The sequence below is a fragment of the Corvus hawaiiensis genome, chromosome 2 (genome assembly GCF_020740725.1).
Source record: "Corvus hawaiiensis isolate bCorHaw1 chromosome 2, bCorHaw1.pri.cur, whole genome shotgun sequence".
Taxonomy (NCBI): Eukaryota; Metazoa; Chordata; class Aves; order Passeriformes; family Corvidae; genus Corvus; species Corvus hawaiiensis.
Genome location: NC_063214.1, coordinates 89,527,491 through 89,552,668, shown reverse-complemented (window position 1 = coordinate 89,552,668; position 25,178 = coordinate 89,527,491). Strand labels below are relative to the sequence as shown.

The 25,178-nt window shown below is 38.4% G+C and overlaps 2 protein-coding genes across 6 annotated transcripts in view; one reads left to right on the top strand and one right to left on the bottom strand.

The window, feature by feature from the left end:
* Window positions 1–25,178, bottom strand: part of CYFIP1 (cytoplasmic FMR1 interacting protein 1) — a 75,361-nt gene that overhangs the window by 14,808 nt on the left and 35,375 nt on the right. The window contains exons 1-11 of one of the 3 annotated variants that reach the window (XM_048324750.1): window positions 25,017–25,098; window positions 24,562–24,715; window positions 23,169–23,325; window positions 22,516–22,612; window positions 22,084–22,160; window positions 21,879–21,987; window positions 21,205–21,324; window positions 19,058–19,257; window positions 12,153–12,240; window positions 1,797–1,940; window positions 170–260 (exon numbers count right to left, since the gene is read on the bottom strand). In XM_048324750.1, coding sequence (XP_048180707.1) covers window positions 170–260; window positions 1,797–1,940; window positions 12,153–12,240; window positions 19,058–19,257; window positions 21,205–21,324; window positions 21,879–21,987; window positions 22,084–22,160; window positions 22,516–22,612; window positions 23,169–23,325; window positions 24,562–24,709 — 1,231 coding nt within the window. In that variant the 5' untranslated portion in view covers window positions 24,710–24,715; window positions 25,017–25,098. Of the gene's footprint in view, window positions 1–169; window positions 261–1,796; window positions 1,941–12,152; window positions 12,241–19,057; window positions 19,258–21,204; window positions 21,325–21,878; window positions 21,988–22,083; window positions 22,161–22,515; window positions 22,613–23,168; window positions 23,326–24,561; window positions 24,716–25,016; window positions 25,165–25,178 lie in introns of those variants that run through there. The other 2 variants (XM_048324743.1, XM_048324732.1) reach the window with 2 other exon arrangements.
* Window positions 3,931–20,981, top strand: LOC125336349 (fibronectin type III domain-containing protein 9-like). 3 transcript variants are annotated; one of them, XR_007207733.1, is made up of 4 exons: window positions 3,931–4,423; window positions 6,720–16,862; window positions 17,222–17,271; window positions 18,309–20,981. XR_007207733.1 is itself a non-coding variant. In XM_048324793.1 (2 exons), exon 2 carries the CDS (start codon window positions 6,848–6,850, stop codon window positions 7,517–7,519), a length of 672 nt encoding a protein of 223 aa, XP_048180750.1. In that variant the 5' UTR covers window positions 4,051–4,423; window positions 6,314–6,847; the 3' UTR covers window positions 7,520–11,023. The 3 variants fall into 3 exon arrangements, 1 of the variants encoding a protein (XP_048180750.1); XR_007207732.1 differs by having other exon boundaries at window positions 6,720–17,271; XM_048324793.1 differs by lacking the exons at window positions 17,222–17,271; window positions 18,309–20,981 and having other exon boundaries at window positions 4,051–4,423; window positions 6,314–11,023.

The window sequence follows — 25,178 nt, the reverse complement described above, 5'->3', positions numbered from 1 at the left end:
AATGATGTTATGGGAAAAAAAAAAACAGAACAAAAAACCAAAGCCAGACTAAAAACTGATTATCAGGAGAAAAAGGAGGAAGGGAAAGACAGAGAGATACAAGATTCAGAAGATAGTGGTTACTATCATCTTATTAAGGCTGCTAAGGTAACATCAAACACAAACTAACCTGGAGAACCATACTCATGTCTTGGTAACCGACAGATCTTAGGCATCACTTCCATTAGGGTCTTGACATACTGAAGAATGGTCCCTTGTAACTACGAGAAAACAGATGTATGTAAACATGTCAGTGTTGTTGAACTAAGAAACTTTACAACAAATTGCATTCAAACTATACATGAACTGAAGCAGCTCTAAAACTCTTGCATTTAATTCTGCCAGTCATCATCTTTAAAAAAGCAACTTCTTCAAATTAAAAGAATTCACATGGCATTAGCCACCTTTGCTACAAGAAAAGTGGCACAATAGCTAAGGCTAAGAAGGCAGAAAAGAGGAAAACAAGTTTTTCTCTTACAGACTTTACTGCCTAACTAACTTTTAGGGGTTTTGTTAAAAAGTTGCGTTTGAAAGCTTTCAAAACCATTCAAAAAGCATTTGAATGTGTTCAAAAGCAACATGAAAAAAACCCTTATGATTAGGTATGGCTGTAACAGCCCAAACTGGTTCTTCTGGACATACCAGTTGAGACAGTCCCAGCCTCCAGTCAGCCTGTCTTCTACCACTAGACACCTCTCTTATCTGTCCCCCTACACCTGAGCATCTGCATCAGGCATTGGCAAGATAGCCTCCCCCAGGCCTTTTAACCTTCTTCTTAAATGACCAAGTGTTCAACGCCACCTTTAATGAATTGAGACAATTAACCACTAAGTTATAAAAAAAACCCCTCATAAAACACAACAAACCAACGCTTGACACTCAAACCCTGAAAAATATGCATGTTTTCCTCTTTTCTTGAAGATTAAACTACAGCACCTTTTTGAGTAGAATTCACCCTTTCTAGAACATCAGAAATGTACTTAGAATATTGTGGGAATTACTGTAAACAAACTGCCAAATGTGTCAAGTGCCTGCAGTAAGATTATGAATACCACAGCTTTCCGTGGTACACTTGGATTATTTTGGCACCATGCTCCTATAAGCAGCAGGAAGTAAAATATAATTTTTTGGCTTAAATTAACTGCAATGCACTATGGCTGTATATATAGATTCTAATATTATAGCAAAAAGCCAGCGCCTCAACCTCCTCCCAGTTACAAAAAAAGCCTCTTCCAATACAGGATACCCAGGCTGTGTGGATAATGTCTTCAAAACTGGCCTGAGCAGCATTGCTTAAGCACAGAGGTTAAACTCTCCTGTGGTCAAGCAGTCATCTATCAGTGATGTCATTAATGACAGCCCTGAAGTTAGGTGCCAGGCAGAAAGCACACTACAGCTGTTCTCAAAAAACATCAAGGAAGTGAATGTACAGTATGGTCTTTAAGTTGAAATCAACAAATTTAAAACATTCATATTTTTCCAGCGCCTACCTAGGCCCTAACAGCTCAGGTCACCACAAATTATATTAATCTCCAATGAAGAATTCAAAGTTTTCAAAATACTACTCAGGCCACCAAGGTACATCATCTACTGCTCACACAAGACACTAAGTACTGCCAAACACAGTTGTATTGAACTTTAAGGGAAGTTATTTTAATTATTTGTGTCCAGGATCTCACTTTCACTTTGTTTTTCCTGAGACATTTTCTATCAGAAATCCATCTAGACTAGCAGAAAAATAAAGACAATTAGCATACCAGGCTCTTGACAACTTTCAGCAGCTCCTCCATCACCACAGCAATGCCCTGATATCCAAGAAGTCTACAGATGACTTTAAAGTGAGGGGGACCGACAAAATTCCTGTAGTTGCTGTAAATGCTGGAATATGCCAAATTCAATGCCTAAAACAAGAAAACAGACATGATTAATGACAATTTCATCTGCCTGTATCTCAATAACAATGTAATTTAAACCGCATTTTAAAGCACATTAAAAACTGAAATAATAACTTTGTATCTCACTGTCTCTGAAAGGACTTTAAATACAAAGTTTCTCTTTTCTAAGGCAGGAACTTCAACCAAAATCTGTTAGCAAGACAAATTTGTGAATACTTTTTTTCAACCAGACATCTTCCATTTATCATTTATAAAGCCACTTTCTCTTTTGTACTTTTCTATTTACACAAGCATAAAAGTAGTCAATGCCACGTCCAGATCCCTGAATTTAAAGCACAGCTACTATTCCTGTATCTTCCATTTTATGCACAAAACATCTTGAAAGAAATTACTTCAATTTTCTGTTCATAATAGGTGTTTCAAGTCTCTGAGTACTCAACTACAAAAAAAAAAAAAAAACAAACAAAAAAAAAACCCAAAAAAAACCACCTTCTGCAGTTACTGCTCTCTGCAACTAATTAATAAGGATCTTCCTTTTTCAAAACCCTTTGCTGCACACAAGATCAAAGAAAATCTAAGTCTGGGATGCAACCTCATGGAAATTCTTCAAGACTTGTATAAATAGGACCAGGTGCTTTGCCACAGTCATGTTTATTTCTACGGAAGTGAACACAGCTGTACAGACTGATGCGATGTGGGGATTTAGGAACTCTTTGCTGAAGCTGCAGATTAGAGATGAGCTGGCTAACAGCATCCTCCATTTCTGCAAGTGGGTTGTTCTCCTAATACCCTGAAATTTAATTTTGGGAATCTTGGCCACTTTCGTTACAGAAGGGACTGCTGCGTTTCCTTTAGTTTTGCAGTTTCATTCTCTCTAATACACACAAGGAAAACAGCATACTGTTAAACTTTCAACTTCACACACAGCTGTAACAGAAAAATTTCCAGGAAGAACATTCCCTTCAATGCAGATCCTGCCCAAAATTACCCATGCAAGTCAACACCAGATACTATAATGCATGGCATTAAGCTAGTAGGAATTCAAGTCACAAAACTCTACCAAGCTCTTGGAAGATTTTATTCTCATAAAAGGACTTTAAAATCATCTTTAGAATCACTCAGGATAGAAAATGCACATTTTTATTTATGTTGTATATCTCTATATAAACACCAGTTTCCAACTGAGGCTTTAGAAATTTCAGAAAATTGTATTCTAGATGCAAACTAAAATAGACATTCGGATAACTATTAGAATCCTAGTACATAACACAGTCCTGCTGTTACATCAGAGCTGGCTAAAAGGCCAAACTCCAAATGTGTCCCACCAGGGGACAGCCTGAAGTTGTACCCCTCTAGTACAACCTGTGCATTTCCATAGCTCTCCACATACAAAAATAAGGTCTGGGGCAAAGACAGCAGACAGAACTGGTAAAACCTTAAGAACATATGTGCAGATGAATGTCTGATACACTAAGGATTTATACAATTGCCCGTAAAAGATGAGATTTCCTTTTTTGTTTTTCATGTTTCCAATTAGGTAGGTCTCCTACAACAAATGTGTCAGAACTATCTATTTTTGCTACAGCACATGGAGAATTTTACTTTAGTAGGTTAAAGCCTTCAGGTTAAGCGGAGGGAACCTCCCTTCACAGCAGGAATTTGTCATAGAAAAGCAAGCCCTAAAAGCATGATTTCAGTATTTAAAAAACTTGCCAATACCTGACAGTAAGAAGCCAGCCAATCTAAGAGTCCATCTTTCATATAAACCCCAAGGGGAAGTACCTAAAATTTACAGTCCACCTGTAAATGTTAGATTAGTGGATCTTTCTAAACTGTGACAAGGGATTTAGAAAACACCGTTACACACCAACACCACTTCCCCCCCAGTGAGGCACAAAAGCATAAAATCCTTAGGGAAGAAACCACTAGCGAGAGGGGGGTGGGGGTGGAAAGGGAGGGAAGAGAAGTTGCTGTTCATTATTTTTTAAGCTATACTTGCTCCCTCCCCTACTTAAATTTAAAAAAAAAAGGAAGAGTTGTTAGTTGCTGATGTCATCAAAGTGCTAACATTAATCACTCACAGCATCACCAGTCCACACACAAGACTATATAACAGGGATGCTCAGGCAGCATACTGCCAAGGGGAGGCAAGCAAGAGAGGGGGGAAAAGACATTATTTTTTTCTCCTGTGTGGTCTTTGAAAAGCAAGGCAACAACATCCTTAGACAAGATGTGCTCTTGCATGAATTTAAGTGGAAGAGACAAAGAAACCATGCCACCAGCAGCATCGGAGAAAAAAACTGAAATCACCAAGCAATGAGAATTCAGTCCAGAGAATCTAAGGAGAAGAAAAAGCAAACTGGCAAACAGAGATCAGTCAAGAAATAATTCATGTAGAAAGGGGTACAAAAAATTTGGTGTTTGTAACATTTTCACAGCAGCATCGCCGTAAAGAAATTCTGATCTGGAATTTCCATCAGGGAGTGACGGTAAGTACTGACTTTATGATCCATAAAACATTAGATGGCTTTTCCAAACATTTACTTGTCAGTAACTGTGTGTTTTCCAATGACTGATGTTTTGTAACAATAGAAATGTTATTGTTATTTAATTATAGTTCAAACATTCTACTTACAGAATGCTATGAGGATTAAACTGTTGAAACTATTGTTTCTAGGCTGTGTGAGGAAATGTTCTATAAAAAAAAATTATAATTTTAAGTAATAGGGATCTACCAGCTAAAGAAAAGGTAAAAGAGCAAGTAAAAGCTCGGATCTCACTAATGCACCCTATTTAAATATCTGCAGTAGTTGGGTAGATGCCAAAATATATCTGTTTGATAAGTTTTTCTGATAGCAAATTCAGTTCCTTTATACTGTTGCTGTATTAAAATGGGTGCACCTACCACAGAATTAGAAGAGCAGCATCTACCCAGATCAGTCATAGCCACAGGTTTACACTGTCATGAAAATAAACAAACATCTTTTTCTTCCCACTTCCCAGTAAGTATAATCCAAAAGCCTTGAGCAACAATTTTCATACATAAACAGGCACAGAGTTCTTACTATTGATGTAATGTCACTATCCAAATCCCATTAAAATAATATACATTTTCCCAGTCTCTTATCTAGGATAAAATACAAGTATTACAGAATAATTTCAGAATATGTTATGAGCCAATCTCACAAGCTTTCTTCCTCGGGAGAATTTTCAATAATTAATTGTTATTTAGCCAGGAAATGTAACATTTTAAACCTGATCTTAAAAAAACCATTAAATTTAATTTTCATAACGGAGTCATAAACAATGAAATACAGTGTTATCATTACGGGCATTTATAGTCATTTAAAAAAGTGAGAAATTTTCGAAGTGGAAAAAAACTTCCATGAGTGCCACTGGAAACTGACAATCACACTCTAAGGAATCAGATTAAATTGCTGAGGTAAGCTCTTTTTCAAAAGTTACCATCACAACAGTAAAAGCAGAAAACCCAAGCCAAACAAATGAAAATACCCACTGGTTATTACATATTCTTTAATAGATGTGTTTAGAAAATTGCAGAAAATAGATGTTTTCCTTTCACTATTTACAATGGTAACACATACTGAGAATCTCAAAATCCTGGCAGATTTTCTAATTTGAATTGAGGATGAGGAGGAGTATAAATTCAGGGCAGACAGACTATGGGATTACATAAAATGACTTAGAACAGAAAAGAGCATTAGTAGTTTTTTTAAATCCCCACTATTTATCCAAAAGGTAGGCTATAGTGAAAGCTGTATGTCGCTAAGCTTGAGAAAGCTTTTCCAAGAGGCTGACTAGCATCACAACTAAATATTGTGATACTGATACCACCAATGTACAATGTTCACAGCCACTGCCGCAGTGTAGCTGCAGTGGCCACAGATGTGCAACTTAACAGCAAAACACGGGCAGTATCATAGAATCACAGAACAGCCTGGCTTGGAAGGGACCTTAAAGATCACCTAGTCCCAACACCCCTGCCAGAGGCAGGGACACCTCCCACAGCTTCTCTGGGCAGCCCATTCCAGTGCCTCACTGCCCTCACAGTAAAGAATTTCCTCCTAATATCTAATTTAAATCTACCCTCTTTATGCTTAAAGTCATTCCTCCTTGTCCTATCACTATCTGCCCATGGAAAAAAGTCCCTCTCCAGCTGTATTGTTAGCCCCCTCTAGACACCAAAAGGTGCTGTAAGAGCTCTCTGGAGTCTTCTCCAGACTGAACAGCTCCAACTCTCTCAGCCTGTCTTCATACAGGAGGTTTTCCTATGTGTACTTGTGAATAAGAAACTAACATAAGATATTGGAGACAAAATAATATCTGGTCATGTTTCCACACACCCTTTTGTTTTTCAGCTGATTGTTACTGGCAAAAATAAAGACTTGTGGATGGTAGAGGCATTTATCCATCAATATCCCAATATCCCTCTTGCCACTTAACATAAAAAACAAGATACACAGACTAGAAAAAAAAAAAAAAACGCTGAATTTTTTTTCAAGCACCTGGGAAAAAATGTGAAAGGAAGTGATTTCCCAATTGCAAATTCTGCAAAAATTCACCATCTCTCAAGATACAACTGGTCACTTACACAGGCAGCAGTTCTGGTTGAATTTCTCTAAGTTCATGTTTATCCTTTCACTTGGAAGAGAAATACACATTTTGAAACACCCCAAACTTTAAAGAAGTTTTATTCCCATTTTTACACTGCAGTACCACAGATGACAGCATACTTTCCTAACAAACTCCATTCCTACATTACAGAGCACCACGATTAAAACACAAACAACATCTTCAGTGCTGCAGCTTCTCAGTCACTGCCAAAGAATATCTTCCCTTTGCACAGGGAGATCAGCATCAAGAGAGAAAAAAAACTCTGAAGCAACATCCTGATGGGAATAACTGTCCAAAACATCACAGGAAACACAGCAATGGTAATTTGGCCGAAAATGGCCAGTTGTGTCGACAGCTTTTACAGCATCATGTACCACCCTAACTGGAACAGCATGCTATCCAGCTACTCCAGAAAGAGCTTCCAGAAGGAAGAGAGGGTGCCCACCACTCGTTCCTCCTTTGTTGTTGAAAACCTGATTCCCCTCACAACATACATCATGTGCGTGACCTGCCAGTCCGCAAACCCCTCCAGCGACCAGTGCAGAGTTTTTAACACACTAGAACGAGACCCGGCATCTGGAAGCAACACCAAGAAAGAGCTGGCACTGGGCATCTGGCTCACCAGCAGTGTCCTGCTCCTCATCATCGCTGCAGTCCTGCTCTACGGCTGCCTGCACCTCCTGTGCCGCAGGAGACGCGAGCGTTTGCAAGAGCAGAACAGGACCTCCAAACAAGAGCACAGGGAGCCATGGACCAAAAGCGCGGCATACACCTCGGTAGAATTCAGCAGGCAGAGCCACCAGACACAGGATGCTGAGGAAAAGCATCCAGGTGGCATCCAGCTGGCCACAATCATAGAGAATCCCTCAGTGTGCAAGGAGCCTATCATGCCATCTTCTAAAAGCCAGGAACAAGTCCCAACACCAGGACAGTGCTCTGCTATAAATTAGAAACCTTTTGTCCAGGAGAAGTTTTTTGCTTTGTACGGTCCCCCAACTACTTCAAACACACCACGTGCACTGTCAGTGCTCACAATAGGGAGCTCCAACTGCTCACCACAGCACTCTTGGCTGTACTTCTGATGTCACACCCCTTTCCAACAGCCTATATGCAAAGGCTCACATGCCCAAGAAGTGAGCACTTCAGCCACCCTCCATTATTTAAAAATTAAGCATGTAGCAAGTAATTGGTTTACATTTCAAGGGGATATTTTTGTTGCTTTTCTTTAGTCTAAAACAGCAAACAAATATAAGAAGTAATCAAAAGTGACCAAAAGAATTTTTGTTAACTAGCACAAATAAAACTGAGTAGGAGTTTTCAGATGCCATTCCCAACTGCTACACTATAGGCGACTGGAACATACACATGGAGTGCAGTGGTTTGCCAGTGTGAGTTTTACCCTGACAATTCCAGCTGCTTCCCAAACCACACACTACAGCACGACATTCAGACTACACACTTCACTGCCCACAGCTGTCCATCCCTCCCATCTGCACTGAGGTCAGTCTCAAAATGTAAGCTAAACTCACCAGGATTTTAATTGTATCCTCTCATCCATTTTATTTTCCCTCCGTTTAAATACATGAAAGATACTGACTTTGTAAGGATGCTTCTAATTAAGGAAATATCCTGGGTTATCACATTTGGCACTCTTCTGCTCCCCCCATAAGCAACCTCCTGCTCCATGGGCCAGCAACTCCCTGCAGAGGAAATGGAATTCAGAGACACAGCTCCTGGCCCTTCCTTTTCTCTTTCCCTTTCAGTTTTAATGATAACTCACATTAATCAGCTGCAAATTTCTTTCCAATTGCACAGTACATTCTGTGTAATGTGTTTTAAAAAATACTGAAAACATGCCAAAATGCATTTTATTTTTGTAACAAGAAAACCTGCTGAACATCTCACTCTGCCTTGAGCTTCATGGCAAAGTGCCAAGGTCCTTCAGACAGAAATCTGTTCACTCTCACAACATGACAAGTGTTGTCTGATTTACATTTATAAGTCACCCTGTTTTAAACCTCTTAAGTGCATTTGTGTTCCATAAAAAACAAAATAAATCTTAATAGTGCTGTATATTACGCCTAAAGAACAAAGGTGCACTGTGACTGCAGACACCTAATTGCTATTGGTACGAATTATGTCTGAAGTCAGCTCTCACTGACACAGCTCGGTTGTATCAGTGAAGGCTGGAGAACTGCTGGCTGGGCAGCTGCCATCCCACTCCATTGAGCCCTGGAAGCTAAGGGGGGTGCAATTTTGGCAAGAGATCTCCCCATGAATGTTTCACAGCAGGTAGCGGATCTTTTCAGCTACTCTATTTTGACAACAATTCCCACGACTTGTGAAATGCATTGACTCTCAGAGTGCTAGGAAGAAGCTGGCGTAAGTGTGAGGAATCTTCTTTAGGTTTTTTTTGAGTAGGATAAGCATGACACACAGAAATGTTTGCTGAACTGGGGCGAGTATGACTTTTAGAAAACACTTCAAAAGGCATTTTTATTGTGTGAAGTTAGCAACAACATGTTCTCCACCTGCTGTGGAGCATTTCCTCCAGCTGACACGTTTTTCTTTGTCTTGCACGTCAGTCTCAAATAAACTGTGAGAGTAACAAGTTCACTGCTGTTTCAAATGACGGTGTTACATGAAATAGGCACTGAAAAACCCTCGTCAGAGCATGAAGCCAACACAACAGGTTTACTGCCAAAAAGGGGTGCCTGGGTAACAAGGACAGAAAAAATGCTTTAAAATTATCTTGTAATCAAATTAACAGTAACACTTCTCTGATTAGGTTTTCATCAAAAAAAGATGACTTTAATGTTAAAGGGATGAAGCCAAGAGACATACAGTCAGCCTCTGCCAACATCTTGGGTTCTTGGAAACCTGTTTACTTCTCTGCATGTCCATTTCTTTATGAGGGTTTTAGGGCAGTCCAATACATATATTTACACACATTCATGTTATATACACATGTACATTCCATACTGAGAACAAGGAGCAGTTCAGCCTCAAAGCAGTTTCGAGGCAATTCACCTACTGCATTTTGTTATTTGTACACAAACACATACATCCAAAAGATGTGTCTATATCCAACTAAGAAGGCAAAGAGCTACCACGGAAGTGCTCCCCAAGGGATTTACCTTCTCTAAATATAAAACCATTCCACCCACAGAGTTTACTGTGCACTACTAAGATAAACATTTATATCATCTCAGAAGCAATGGACCATCTCGCACCTGCTGCAAATGAGCAACTCATGCAGAGTGTCATCTGTTTTCTGCTCTAGTTTTGAAAAACTCATGTTATCACATGCTCACAGAGCTACATGATTCTTTGTGTCTTGCTGAGAAAGTTTTATTACAGATTAATTCAGGTTCATTCTGGCAATTTTGTATTCAATTTGGTAATTCAACACTCAGTTTTAACAGTCATCTATCAAGGGGCAAATATTCTGAGTGATTACCAACTGATAACAATTTGCAACATAGTGCAAACTAATTTTAATTTGTGCACCAGCAGTAAATAAAAACCATTATATTCACAGTGAGAAGTATATTTTAAACATGTCTTTTTCACAAAACAAATGAGTTAGCACCTACAAAATGCTGGAGACATAAAAACATGGCAATATTTGGAAAACATTGTTTAAGACAGAAAGAAAGCTCTTCTGTTCTGGTCTACACAACCTCTATAAAACCAGGTATTTCTAATATAGGCCTATCCAGTTATGAAATTTGCCCCAGAAATGTAAGGAAGACTCCCCCCCCTTGATTGCTGCTGCTCATACAGAAAAATGATCAGGAATTCTGAAAATGTATAGCTCTCAGTGTGAAATTACTAAACCCATTTTTATTATGTAACTAAAAAAAAAAGTGTTCCCCAGTTAATCTTCTGTCACTCACCCCACTGTATCATCACTTAGATAAATTAAGTTAGCAATCTCTATGAAATTCAGTTGTGTTTTTACTCTACACTGCATCTGGTCAATTCCTAAAATAGTAAGGAACACAATAACTCTAATGTAAGAAAATCCCACTTTCCTATAATTTACTGTTCCTTTTTGGAGAACAATTATATAAAACACTGTTCACAGGACCAGACAGTCAGCTGTTACCTTCCACAGTAAGACATGTGAATCCTTTTCCACCCCCATTACATTTTAAAGGCATGAAAGTTTTATAAATGCAGCAGATATTTTAGGACTGAAATTTGTAACTCCTGAGATATCTCTTCAGCTCTCAAAACCTAGACTACTGGGTTGAAATTGCACCATATAACTATGGTATGATGTGTAGAAAATAACAGTAAGACAAGGACTAATTATGTTCATGTTTAAGTAGAAGGTAGATATTGAAAGTAGCTAGCCATAACACTTACATCACACTTGTATAAATTAGATGTATAATTGAGTACATATTTTAAATAATTTGAAATAATAATAAATAATTTTAAGCTTTTTTATTGTCCATCCTCTAATTTAATCCTTATATTTTCATTTATCTTTTCCATACTTCAGCTTGCCACCCTGATACTCAAGAAAACATTATGAAATTTAGAGCGACAGCTTGCTAGATATTCTCGAATGATTTGCTGAAGATAGCACTGCTGTTAGAAGTAGATCAATATTTCAGACTAGATATTAAAAATGCACATATATGTTAATGCACTATGCCTTTAACTGTCATTAAGACTCAGGTAATAATTCTGAAGAATAAGAAAACAAATCTGCAGTGATCAGGGAGAACAAATCTATCACCCATGAGCATAGCATTGGTCCTGTGAGTACAGGCTAACTTTCCTCACTTGGGTAGCTCACAGCTGTTCTCTTGTGCCAAGTACTCTTCCAACTTGACACCCACATAAGCTCCTTTCCAACCTCACTATTGGGGACTGCCATAGGGACATAGAGTATGTGACTGCACATGGTGCACACTTCTATTGAAAACTTGCATAAACCTCGCAAGCCCTCCTAACTGCAAAGCAAGAAACATGATGCTAATACAGAAGATGAGATGGCCAGCACACCAAGGTCATCACAATGAATTTGAACTCATTGGTTATAGATGCCAAAGAAACACTACCTTTTTTTAAAAAATAATTGAAGTAGTTTGGTATCTGATATTTTAAGATGGTCAGAATCAATATTCCTTTTAAGTCAGGTAATATCTGAAGCAGTTTTTCCTATCTATTCCCTTTTCCTCTGTCATCACAGTCTTCATCACTGTAACAAGAGAGCTGCACCCAAGATGGGCTCTTATTCTGACTTCACCAGATGAGTAATTAATCTTTACTTATGAGTCTGCTCTGCCACTATAAGCAACTGAACAACACAAGGTGGTTGAGAGAAGGGCTTATTTCTAGCTTTGTCAGATAAGACTAACCATCAGACTAATCAACTGCACTTTGGCTGAAACATACGGTGAGCTTCACAGGAAAGTCTTAAAAAAAGTGTATGTTCAATTTAAAATACACACAAAATGTATTTCAGATCATTTCTAATAACTTTCATATACCGTAGTTTCTATGATTTAAAAAGATACCTTTAAACATTAGCAAACCATAAAGAAAAAGGGAATTATATCCAACCTTTGATCCATAGAGATACTGTGGCTGTGCATTAGGCTGCTTATCGCGCTGAAACTCCTGAGAAAATGGTAGCACGGTCCGAACAAATCTATATAAAAAACAAAAACAAGAATTCATTATTTATACTTAGGTTAGCAGATGTGCATCTCATGCACCCTACCCTGTAGAAAACTGCTTTTGTCTGCATATACAATCAAAGCCAGACCAGTAGCCTTTCACCCCTAGTAGAAACTGGGGAAGCACACAGCCTGAATTGCCCAAAAGCATGGACAGAAATCATACTGCAGTTCAACAATTACTCTTCTTCCCATGGTGTGCAGTGTACCAAAATATTCCTCACCTCTACGCTAGCCCAGGCCAGCAAATATGGAAGTAACTAACAAAGTAGCAATAGTCTCTCACAGGGAGTAAGGAAACTCCTTGTGCTTGAAAAATTAAGTCCTTGAGAAAGAAGTACACCTTCAAAGAAGAACATGACATTTCTGTTTAATGTTTTGGAGCTTTTCCCCCCAAAATTCACATCAGGAGAAATATGTTAGGTTGTCACCTTTAAAAAAGGTCACGAGGAAGGAAGGGTATAATCCTCGCAGCAAAATCAACGTTTCAAAAGTTTGATCATACTTCAGTGTGAGCACGTACCAATACAAATCACGCTTAGCTTTACCTTTGCACACTGTTAAGAGGATGGCAAGAGAACTACAAAGATATGGAGCACTGCCAAAGACAGGATCAGCCATCTCACTCACAGCTGAGGGCACCAGAGTCTGAAGGACCATTCCAAGTCCTCCTGTGAACAAGCAGCACAAATCTTCCCCCTTGATGTTCCCTGTTAACTGCGTAATGCACATTTGGCAGCACCGCAGTTTTAGTGCAGGAAGAAGTTAATCAATATCTACTATAATTCTGATTCTGCTTAACTTGACTAAACAGAGCAAAGTTACTGGGGGATGTGTTCAAGAGTTGGATGGCCACTTTATTTTTTACCTTGATTAAAAAGTATTTCTTGATAAATGGTGCAACCCTGTGTATGCACAGCAAAGAGGGAAAATAGCTATTTAAGAAGTGTATCTCAAATGGTTGTATAATATCAGCCAGGTCTGAGTGATAACTGAGCAAAATAAATGTATCTAGGAAAATGTTTCAGGAAAGAAAACTTGCCTTACATTATAATATCATAAGATACAATTGTAGCTTGATCCTTTTTTGTTTAATCTATTTACATTTAATCAGCATACAAAATTAATTATTCATTATTAATTCTTCCTAGAAAGAACACAGACATTCTACTTTTAATATATCCATCTTGTAGCTAAAAACAAAAACAGCCATGTCAATCAAAAATTGGTTCACCCAGACAGGTATCAATTGCACCATATTGCTTACAATTATTTCCACGGTGTTTTATTTCTGAATCATTCCTGTGAGAATCTATAACTTCAGGACAATGTTTTCTGCATTTTTAACCTTCTCAAAAATAGGTACAGCTACTTGCTCATACATAGTTCAGCCCATCTTCCCAAAAATACTCATACTTGCCATAGTCCAGAAAGAGTTTGCATTTAGAGCTTCTGAGGAAAAATACACTATTTATATGTGTTTTATTGATACTATATATATTATTTAAATCTCCTTACATTTATATTCCCTCAGTTTACAGGTTTCTCCCCTTCTCTCTCACTTACATAGAAACTGAAAACTCTCCTTTGAGAGAGATTACTTGAATCTTTATTCTGCAGATACTTCATTAATGAGTTTACCAGAGATGATGTAAACATTTGATGGAATTCAAAGTAATCTGCAACATATGACAGTCCCCGAGATTACTCTATTCCCCCTTTTTTCTCTCTAAGTCCCACTCCTTTTTAAACTGACATCAATTTTCAAGCCCTAAGAGAATCTCTGAAATGAAACCATAGGAGATACCATGTCATTTGAGATAAGACTGGGTTTCAGTGTGCAGACATTTGGCAAGAGCAGATTTGCTACCACTAAATTAAAATGCTCACAAGGAAAGGAGCATTTCAAAATATAAGTGGGTGTATCCCATGACTCTGGAAGCTGTAACTGTAATTCTTAGACTTCTCAAAACGGTGTTGTGTGTATAATATCTCAATTATAATGTAATTAGTGTCTGGGAGCAAACCAGTCAGTGCAAGTAAATGCTCAAGTAACTCTTGTGTGTTTCTCAGTGTTCCTCTGCATTCTTGGGGGTTTCTCCATCTCTAATGCTTTAGAGTAGTAGCAAAATAGCCTTAAAGTTTTCTTAAAGACTTGAAGCAAGCACAATTGCTTATACTTTCTTGGATGAAAGGGGTCAAGAGAGGAAGAAAAAAAGTAAGGAAGTAGGAGCAAAAGGTAACAGTCACTTGTTAAGTTATGGAGAGGCAACGTCTAAGATTGAGGCTACAACAGCCTAAAGAGTGCATCATTCTAGAAGGTATGTGACTACTCCAAACATATCATTCAGGTAAGTATTAGAAATTTCTTCCCTCAGAACTAAGGGCTATATGAAAACCTTACAGTTCAACATTATCTATTGTTCTTCAAACTTTTTCAATGTGCGTGTGTGTGTGCACTTTCTTTCTGACATTCTGCTGGTTGGCTTCCTTCTGCTCCTCCTCCAAGAAAGAGAAACATCTCTTTGAAGGACTGAAGCTCTTTGACTATCAAAGCTAAAGCTAAGCAAAGTTTAACTTTCCCCTGAATACTGACTGGATGCAGGTTTCAGCATACTCTGAGATAACCAGTTTCATTTTTAATCAGTGTTGATAATCTCACAGCAATTTATCCATTTTAATCAGAACAGGTTGTCAAACTAGATTAAGCAGATGAAAAGCCTTCTGGCTTACCGAAGCTTTGCAAATGATTGCTAGAGGATAACATGAGCCCCCAAAGTAAGTATTTTAGGGATCAAATAATTTAATGTTAGTTTTTCTGTGATACCTACTGTGAGCACTTCACAAACTAATCTAAATGATTCTTTGATTTTAATTACTATAATCTATTTAAGGAGATAACTGAAAGAGACCACTTTGTTCAATGACCCTGCTGCCTTGCTACTGCAGGCACCAAGTCAGACAAACCTCATTCATAAACTTTCTTAGCTTCATCTTTGAAGTAACAAGCTGTGACAATCTTCCCTCCCTGCTCCTACAGAAAGTGTTCTCTGCACTTCTCTGTCTAATTGGTAAGAACACTTTTAACCTCCAGCATTCTCAAATTAGTTTGTCCTGTCTACCAGAACTAAGGGTAGCCCTACACCTCCTCTCAGTGAACACTAGATCTGACTCACCCTTCTTAAACACAGATGTCAAGATGGAGAGAACAGAGGAAACAGCAGGGAAAATAGCGCATGAGAGAGTAACAGATCCACCAATCCATTGCTGTCACTTTTCCTTTTGGCAGAAAGACTTTGGTTGCTTGTTTTTTTAGGAGCGGAAAGGTAGTTGACTACAGTCACCCCTGCTTTGCAAGAGTCTATATCCCTGCACCATTTGGCTCTTTGTAGCAGGAACTGCATGGCTTTCACTGCTACTTTTCAGGTTTGCTCCAGCAGTATCTGAAAGGGCTGAAAATTTTTCTGAACAGTGACTGTCAGAGTATATGCAACACAAGAAGACACAGCTGTTCTCTTGTGAAAACCATCTTAAAAGCAGTATGAGAGAGAGAGAGCTTGCAAAAGGAAGGGGGAGAGACAGTCAGGAAGAGTGAAAAATAAAAAGCTGGTCTTTTTGTTCCTTCTGTGACAAATCTGTATCCTTGGAAGAAACATGTCATATTGCATTTGGAAGAGTGCATGAATTTATACTAGAGAACACAGATTTGGGTAATGTGTTAGAGGAGATGGAGCTACTAGTTTAACTACTGTCTCCAAAAGCTTGTATCATTTGTGTCAAGAAAGCACAGAAAATCTTCAACTCAAATATATGTAAGGCTGTCTCACACTTGCTCCTCTGTTAGTCTTTAATACAAAACAAGCTGTCAAGGAAGGAAAAGACCAGCTTAGAAACATTAAAGAAAATAAGGCAGAAAAAGGGACACCACAGACAGCGGAAAAGAAACAAGGAACAAAAACGTGCAAGTTGTCTTTGTGTCATTTAAATCTTCTGGACAGCCCTAGACAACCTAACTTCACAAGGATAAAGAGGAATGAAAAAGCACAGATGCAGGCCTAAGCATGACAAATATTCCTGGTGTGGAAATACTTGTAGCTTGAAAAGACATGCAGCTGAGGGCCAGCGTGAGAGAGGGCTCTTGAAAAACAATCCCAGGCAGCACAGAAAAGACAAGTGGGAAATGGCTGTTTATGGCCACTTTCAGTAAAAGAACTGGTGGAGAATAGCTTGAGAGCATCTCAAAGAGATGCAGCACAAGCTTCATTGCAGACTCCTCACTGGAGCACGTAAGGAATGCCAAAGCCTCGCACTGCTTTACAAAAGGGACAGGGCAAAACAACGGAGAAAAATTAATACCCCTGTAAAGGGCCACGAATGCACTAACATCCCACCATGCACTAACATCCCACCATTTTCGTTTCACAGAAACATCTAATCATTGCTAGAAGCTGGCATGTTTCTTGGGAGAACAATCACCTCAAGCCTCCCTTGTTTTCATATGCAGCCCCTTTACGGCTGCTGATAGCATCAGAACACTGGGCTAGAGACAACTTTGACCTCACCTGCAGTTCATATGCGTGTGCACTATCCAAAGGTTTGTTTTCTTTCCACACAGGTAGATTAAAAACGCCCTTAGATTTCACTGCTAAGGCCCATCTGCAGAAGTCCCCTCTCTCATCTCCCCATTCCTTCTCCACAAACTGTTGTCCCTCAGTCTGTGCAGCTGGCCAGCATTAATAAGACTAAATTTCAGATAAATGGCAACTCCAATTATTAAATTGCTAAATCTTTTAATAGCAGCCTCACTGTTTAATCTCAGTACATTATCAGACATAAAAAAATTCCTAAGTCCCAAATAATTAAACATGCAATGTGTTTCAGCACTTCTGCATGAAGAGTCTTAGCTTTTGAACTAAACCTGCAGGGTTTCTAAACAGTTGAACTCTTTTACAGATATATGAAATTTTCATGTTCAAGCATTCTTGGGAAAAGAACTTCAAAAGGTACTGGAAACAAGTTAATCTGACCAGAACACTAGCTTTAAAAGAAGAACCCTTACACCAAGCTGTCAAATTAAAAGAAGACAAGAAACAGGCATGACACATTTTCTGGGAACTCTGACTCCAGTCCCTCATACCACCAAGTAACCTCTCTGCTTTTCATCACGATTATTTCTCTTTCTTCCAGCCTTTCATTGCTACTTTTCTTCCCTTGTTTACACATAACCTTCATGCAAGACTTTACCTATCAAGAGTAAAGCATTAAACCAGCAGCTCTCACACAGCTCCTCACTGTGTACTCCTGTGTTTGCACTCAATAACCTGTACACTTGAATGCAGAGAGAGCTCATCAACTTAAAGTTCATGCTAACAGCAAGACAGCAACAGACATAATGAACATGCTTAAGGACTATAAAAAGGCTAAAAACTTCCTGTTCCCTCTCTCATCAAAAATATCAAAGGGCGTTGTATAGCATGTGCAACACATCCATTAACTCTCTCCACGCTGCTGCTTTTGACTGAAACCAAAGCACTTCTGTGATGAAATCAGACACATGGTACACATACTTCCTAAGATCTGGCTCCCTTTAACATCTCTTAAATTAATTATCCTGAATTAATTACCCAAGAAGCTGAGCCTAACTCAATTCTTGCATATAGATTTTTAAAACAGACAAGCAACAGTGCTACGGGATCCTGCTAATGTCCTTTGGCACCTCACACTCACTTCCCAAGTGTTGTGGGTGTGCAGTATGTCAGCCCTTGTAGCCAGGATGAACACAGACTAAAGTGAATGTCTTTCAGTAAAGCGACAGGTGAAGAAGCAGCATTTCATCAAGATTTCTCTTAATATTATGCTTATATGATTCTTAATACAGCACACTGAATATTCCAAAACTGATCTCCACATACATCAACCACACAGTAGCTCCCTCAGAAGTACATTTGACATTCCTGTGCAAACAGATTCTTGTAACAGAAGTTTCTCGGGTAAAACTTAACCACAAAAAAAACACTCTCTTTTTTTTTTTCCTTTGTAGACAGAATCTTGGATCTAAAATACAACATAACCATCACAGAACATGTCAGACAAAGAAAGCTCTCCAAGAAGACAGTGAAAGATGAGAACAGGCTTCCTCCTCTTCCTACAGCTCAATATTCACTATCACTTTACTGTCACTTCACAGGGCTTTAACCAAAACCTGAGTAAAGACTAAAAGTAACACAAATCCTAAAAACAGCACACGAGCAGGAAGTCCAGATATGCAAAATCTTGAACATTGTGCTTCCCCCTCATTCAAACCTTAGATCCTACCTTCCTCTTTCTATTTCTATTACTCACTCTCCTTAAAGGCTGCAACTGCAGTTGCAGTGAACACTGAACTCTTCCTTTATCAAGGAAACTACTTTTTTCTTCACATTAACACAGAATCAGGAATATAATTTTATTTCTGTCATCTCACAGTTGAAGATCCTGTTTCAAAATACCTTCCTGAGATGCACTTAGCATGTTTTGACACACTCTGTTTTTCAGCATATCATAACTACGTCACCAAAATGTCAGAATTTGGATGCTGTAGTTCCATTTGCCTTCTATTGTGGACAAATAACACGCTTTCATACATTTAATGGTACTTGGTAGAATGACTCATGCTGCTTCATTTCAAGTAAAGCATTAGAAGTGGAAAACACTAAATGAATGGAGATGAACTTGTCAGCATTTGCTAGGAAGGAAGTTGCAGGAGGGTGGTAGAATAGCAGCTGCAAATAAAAAAGCTGCCTTGCTAACCTGTTAGTGGATCCATTGTAGCAGTAGTTTGGAAGGAAATCATAATTGAGTTCCCAAAAGACATGAAGAGTGATTCTGCCATAAGGGGCTGAAACATTGTGGTTGGCTTCTCTGAACATGGCATCAAAGCTGTCCAGGGTCATGTATCTACTCAGAAGCTTGTGAGTCATTTTGTTTACCTCTATCAAGCCATCCAGCTCCTATGAAAAACAAGACAAAAAAGAGAATGATGTATTTAATGAAGTGGAGGAACTGAACAAAGTACATAAATAACCTTGATGGAACAGAAGACTAGAAAGAAGTCAAAATGAACAACTGACTCTCGCCCAGCCTCTTACTTTAACAATAAGGGCTGGAAAGAATCAGTATTCATGGGATTGTTTCTTAAACCTTCTGAGACTTTAAGGGTATTCAGATGCAGATGGATCTCAAACACAGACCTGTGCCAACACTTTCTCCACTGAGCAAAACTTAAAACTCCAACATTTAAATGGGGTCAGACATAGGCCAAAAGCATCTTTCTGCATTTCCTACTTTACAAGCAGTCACAAAGTAATTTCTGCTCAGTACAGTAACTGGTGAACTAACTACTGTAGTGGTAATGTTAGGAATAACATCCCATTTACCATAAATCCTTTTCATGGCCTATGCCAGTGAAGGATGCACTGAGATGCAATGAAAGACCAGATCAGACATTTACAAATGTAGTGAAGGTATCCACAAAATCACTTGCTGCAGGCTACATAACTATATACGAGTACTGCATTTCATAATGTTTCTCCTCTTGACAAGAAATTCCTAGTATCCTTTCTGGTAATTAAAATAAAATAAAATAAAATAACTCCATATCTGACATCAGACACTGAAAATACCAAACACAATGAACACAACCTCTACTTCCAAAAAATCCAAGCACTGCATTTGAAGATTATTGTGCAATGACATACTGAAGAAATATCCAGTGGCTTTTTCTAGCTGTGTATCAAACTACTGGTCATCTTCCCACAGACTGCTCTCTGATTTAAGTGCTCCTTATTTCAAAGGAGTTTTAAACCTGTGAGCAACAGCTACTTCAAGGAAAAAACGCCACTATGATTATTATTACAGAATTAAGTCCAAATTGAGGAAAAAAAATAGCTCAGTCTTGTAAATACCTTAATTTAATTTATTTAGCCTGAAAAACAGCAAAAAATGACAGAGTACTTAATCTATAAGGATCAGTTTCTCACCGAAGAAACCAACCAGTTTTCAACAGAAGATATTTTGCATAAAACAAACAAACAAAAAAAACCCACCAAAAAACTTAAACAAAACAAACAAACAAAAAAAAGAAGAGCATGGTAAAGGGGCAACCCTTAGTTCTGTCACTTTCTTACTCAAAGAATGAGAACCTGTGACCTAAGAAACACATCATCGACAGTTTCTGTTCACTCAGCCACTAAGAGTGTACTGCACATAACAAAGAAAAACTACGTTTCAATAATTCAAATTTATAAAACCAAGTGTTCAGAAGTCAAGAGGCTCTATGGCCTCAGTATTTGATTTCTCTTCAGTAAAGAACAAAATTAAACCAAGGTACTTAACTGTATGACAAAATGTGACTGGTAAAAAACTTATTACAGAAAGACCAACAGTAAACTCTTTTACATAACTTTTAATTTATTTTTCATTCTAGCAGAACTGAATGTGCCTGATATTTTTCTTGCTGACTGCATATTTACTTGTCAAATTCATGCCGTCTGGAAATAAAATTTGGTTTTTAGCATTTTAATCAGGAAACTAACTCAAAAGGACACCTTAATATTGCACAGATGCTCTTCTTCCACAGGCACAAGTCAGATCTCATTCCTCCACAAAAAAATTTTTTTTGTCATGCTACAAAACCAAGCTGCCTGAGTCAATAAACTAATTTTGATTCTACCAAGCACAAGTCTGTTTTTTTTTGATCTGCAATTTATCTATAAGCATAGGGAGAAGTGGGCACTTACAAAAATTTAAATCGCAACAATGCTTGCTTTCCTTGTTTTCTCGTGGCTCCAAGTACATGCCTTCTCTACACTTTACTCCCAAGGCCCTCAGTTGCGGTAGTTTTGGGGTTGTTTCACCTCAGCTGCTGTGTCAGTGCAAAACTGCAACACAACACTCACCACAATCGAAGTCAAATCCTCGCTTTCAAAGCGGCCAATGGCCAGTTCCATCGACCTGTACATGGCTGCCGAAATGCGCTGCGTGATCAGTCGGTTCAGGTCTATGGACCTACCGAGAAGCTAAAGGAAAACATGCTATGAGGTTCTGAACTGACAGTCAGGTTACAAGACAAACTGTACAAGGACTGTGAGACTCCACAGATTAACAGACTCTCACTTTTTGAACTTGCATCCCAAACACACTGAAACAAAGCAGATGGACAAAATTTATAAATTCACGAGCAAATGCGGTACTACAGTTTGCATCCCAATTCTCACAAAAATAAGTAAAAGTACACATTGCATCTACATTTAAGTATTTATATCATCATTTTATGCTTCCATGACATTTTGCCAACAACATACTGAACGCTGATGAAAGACATTACTAGGAAGACAACGCTACCACCCATGGCATTCCTATTTGGCTCATGTTTTCTTAACTACAACAGACATTTGCATTAAAACGGCATCTTTTAAGGTTTCTTTCTTAATTTACGCCTTCATATGACAAAACAAAAAGCAGATCTCAGATGTTCAGTTATGCTAATTAGACGACAGAACATAAAGCACAAAATGAGTTTTGTCTACCTACATGAAGCAACTCCAGTACAACATGGTAGGAGTTAACTCACTTGAACATGTCTCTGTTTCAGCAGTGTCTCATAGCGGTTGGACTGCAGCAGCTGAATGGTTGCTCCCTGGTTCTTGCACTCCGAGCGCAGCCGTTTATCCAGAAGCAGGCTGTGAAGAAAGGAAGAAAACACTTGAAGTATATTAAACAGCAAAGCAGAGCAGAAATGTGCGAAGAAAAGCTCTCATAGTGGAAGGACTATCTACCTGCCAGCCATTGCCTTGTAGTATGCAAATATTTGGTCTGCCAGCTTGTAGACAAATTGGTCAAAACACAGGTTTACCTTGGGGGGAAAAAAATAGTGCGTTTAGAGATACTTAAAATTAAAAAAAACACAGCTTATCTAAGACCTCCCACTGTTTATCAAACATAGTCAAGAAAGTTAACAGATCCAAATTTCCCAGCAAAGAGAAGATGATATTCAATTTTCAGCATAAATGTGAGGCATTTTTGCACAGGTCTACAGGTTTCCTTACAACATATCACCCAATCAGTTACTCATCTTCTTGGTATTCAGTATTCTCAGTTTTTCCTGTTATCTCCAGCTGTTCTGAATCTCTTATATAGAGATTATCCTTTAGCATGATTTTTACATTCAGGTACAGATTATTTTTCTCTAGTAGGAAAGGTTACTTTACCTCTGCCTCAATTTCATCATAGAGGAACTGCTTCTTAAATTTGGTCAGTGCATAATGAGCACTGTCATTATAAAGGTCCAAAGAATACAGAACATACCTGCAGGAAAAAGAATAAAAGAAAGAGTTACATGTGTATAAAAGTCATGACTCTTTAGGATGGTGCAGTCAAGGTGATGTAAGCCAGTTAATATTGTAGTCCACATGTGGTTCATGAAAACAGGATCTTTTTTAGTTCATATAAAAAGGATCACAATTTTTCCTTTAAGAAAATATTTGTTAGTTCAAGAAAAGGCGTAGATATTTTTGAAGTCTAAAACTTGTTTTCTAGATGTAGCTTTCCATCAAAATGGAACTAGGCTTTTACCACTATACATGTTTGACATCTTTGAAGAATAAGTAAGGAGAACTCAAAGAGCAAAATACGTGGCTAGTGCAATGATACCTATATGAAAGGCCTAGCATTTCAATTACTCACTTCAAAAAGAAAACTTAGAGAATCTGAAAATGGGCAAATGTAATACAAACATTTTATAAACATTTAGAATACTCTCTCAGTGACTACCTATTAAAACCAATTAAAGCAGCAACATTATAATAAGTAATGGCAATCATTAAGAATAATCATTCAGTGGAAGAGCACAAGTGGGTCTTACTCCATCATTGATGCCTCTTTTGTCTCCAAAATATGATCCGTCAAAATCCAAGGCATGGACATCTCAATAGGAAACTGGATTCTTCTGCCCATGGTCAGCTCTAAGAAGAATTCCCTGAACCACAGCTGGGACAGATCACAGCATTGCTGCAGAGTTTCTTTCAGAATAAATAAGGGAGAATTACACTTCTCATAGAAATACATCAGGTACAATACAGCTGTGATTCTGATGATGCAATGTGAAACAAAAAAAGCAGGTGCAACTCACTAGAGCTGTACATAGGCCAAACAGTCTAAAGCAAATTCAAAATTTAAAGCCCATGACTTTTCCTAAGAGTTTTGAACTCCCCACTGGCCCCCAAAAGCGGTGTCTTCTTATAGGGGGGAAAAAAAAAAAAAAAAGAGTGGAAGTGGACAAGACTATCAGTTAAACAGAAAAACTACGTACACCAGTAAAAAGGGATTTCTAGTTTAATTTCTCAGTTGGGGGCTGAGAAAGCCATACACTGAATTTGGGAAGCAGCAAGTGAAGGAGACAAAATTGACTGGAACTTCCAGAACCATCCCTCCCTATGGAGGACTGAATTGCTCCACATGTTCCTGTTGATTAGATGGGCAGGAAATGACAGACAGACACATGAAGTAGGGATTAAAACAACAAGTTTCTAAGGATGCTGTCAAGGGCACAGACGTGTGCTTCCCACCTCTCCAGAAAACACTTGGTACAATCCTTCTTTTCCAGAAGGCTTGAGAACCAAAACAGGAATGAACTTTCTACACTCAGACCTTCTGAAGACCTTTTGCGGTGCTGTTCCCCAGTAGCACTATGGCTGACATTAACAGGCTCCCCTTTCTCCAAGGGTAAAAGAGGCCAGCAGCAAAACAAAAATGAAAGACAACACAGCATGGTGATGACAAGGACTAGGTACACTCAATGTCAGTAGGTGAATTCTTTAGGACAGCATGTTTCCGATTACAATTAACTGAATAGTAAGAGTAGTGAAATGACATCAAATTTACCACAACAGAGAATTTGTTTCCTCTGTACTTAAAACAAAAACAAAAAAAAAATCTCCCAAAACACAAAAACTACTTCCTTTTAAAAATTTCAATGTGTACAGGCTTATTTGTCCCTTGTTTATATAAGTACATACATAAAGAAAATAGAAAAGGGAAGTAACAATATGAAATTTGACGCATTAGGAACAAACGCATAACAAGTCAAAATAAAAATCCCACCACAATACTAAGTACCATCTCAGAAAAAGTTTGGACAGACCAAGGCTTTTGATAAATAAACCAAAGGTTGACTTAGGCAATCGGAAACATTTTCCAGGTCGTGTTAGAGGTGTTAGGACATGCTAAGCTGGACACTGATCATCTACATATCTTACCACTGAAATTTATCAAATGAGTGTAGAAGAAAGACTCGCGATGGAATTTTTCTATGTCCAATATGGTGGGCCCCTCAAGGCTACTTCTCAAGGTTTTCTTGGAACCACTTTTGTCAGCAATGAGGGACTCTAACATAGTTCTCACCATGTAAAGCTGTATCATTAAAGGAAACAATTATGGTGGAAAGGGGGGGAAAAAAGGAAAATACATATGGTACATTAGTTGAGCAACACTGAGAATTACTATCAGTAAGCGACTGCTCCACTTCAAACTGAAAACTGGCACTATGTGGATAAAAGCCTTGAGGCAAGAGGAACGATGCAACAGTAGCCTACACACCAGCACAAATGCCTACCCATGCCAAGGGGATCTCCACTGACACTCAGCAGCAGACCATTTGCAGTGGAACAGTTCACATCACCACAATAAGTAAAAGTAATAAGTAATGTCTTACCACCAAAGTTTAAAAGAGGCGGATAGATGTAGGACTGCCTCAGAAACTTGTGTGTCACATGCAATAGCTTTTCCAATCCCAGAGACTTGAGCTGCTTCAACAGCTCAGCAGAGTTTAAGGACTCTGTCATAGTGCGAACCATGAAGAGCTAAAAACCAACAG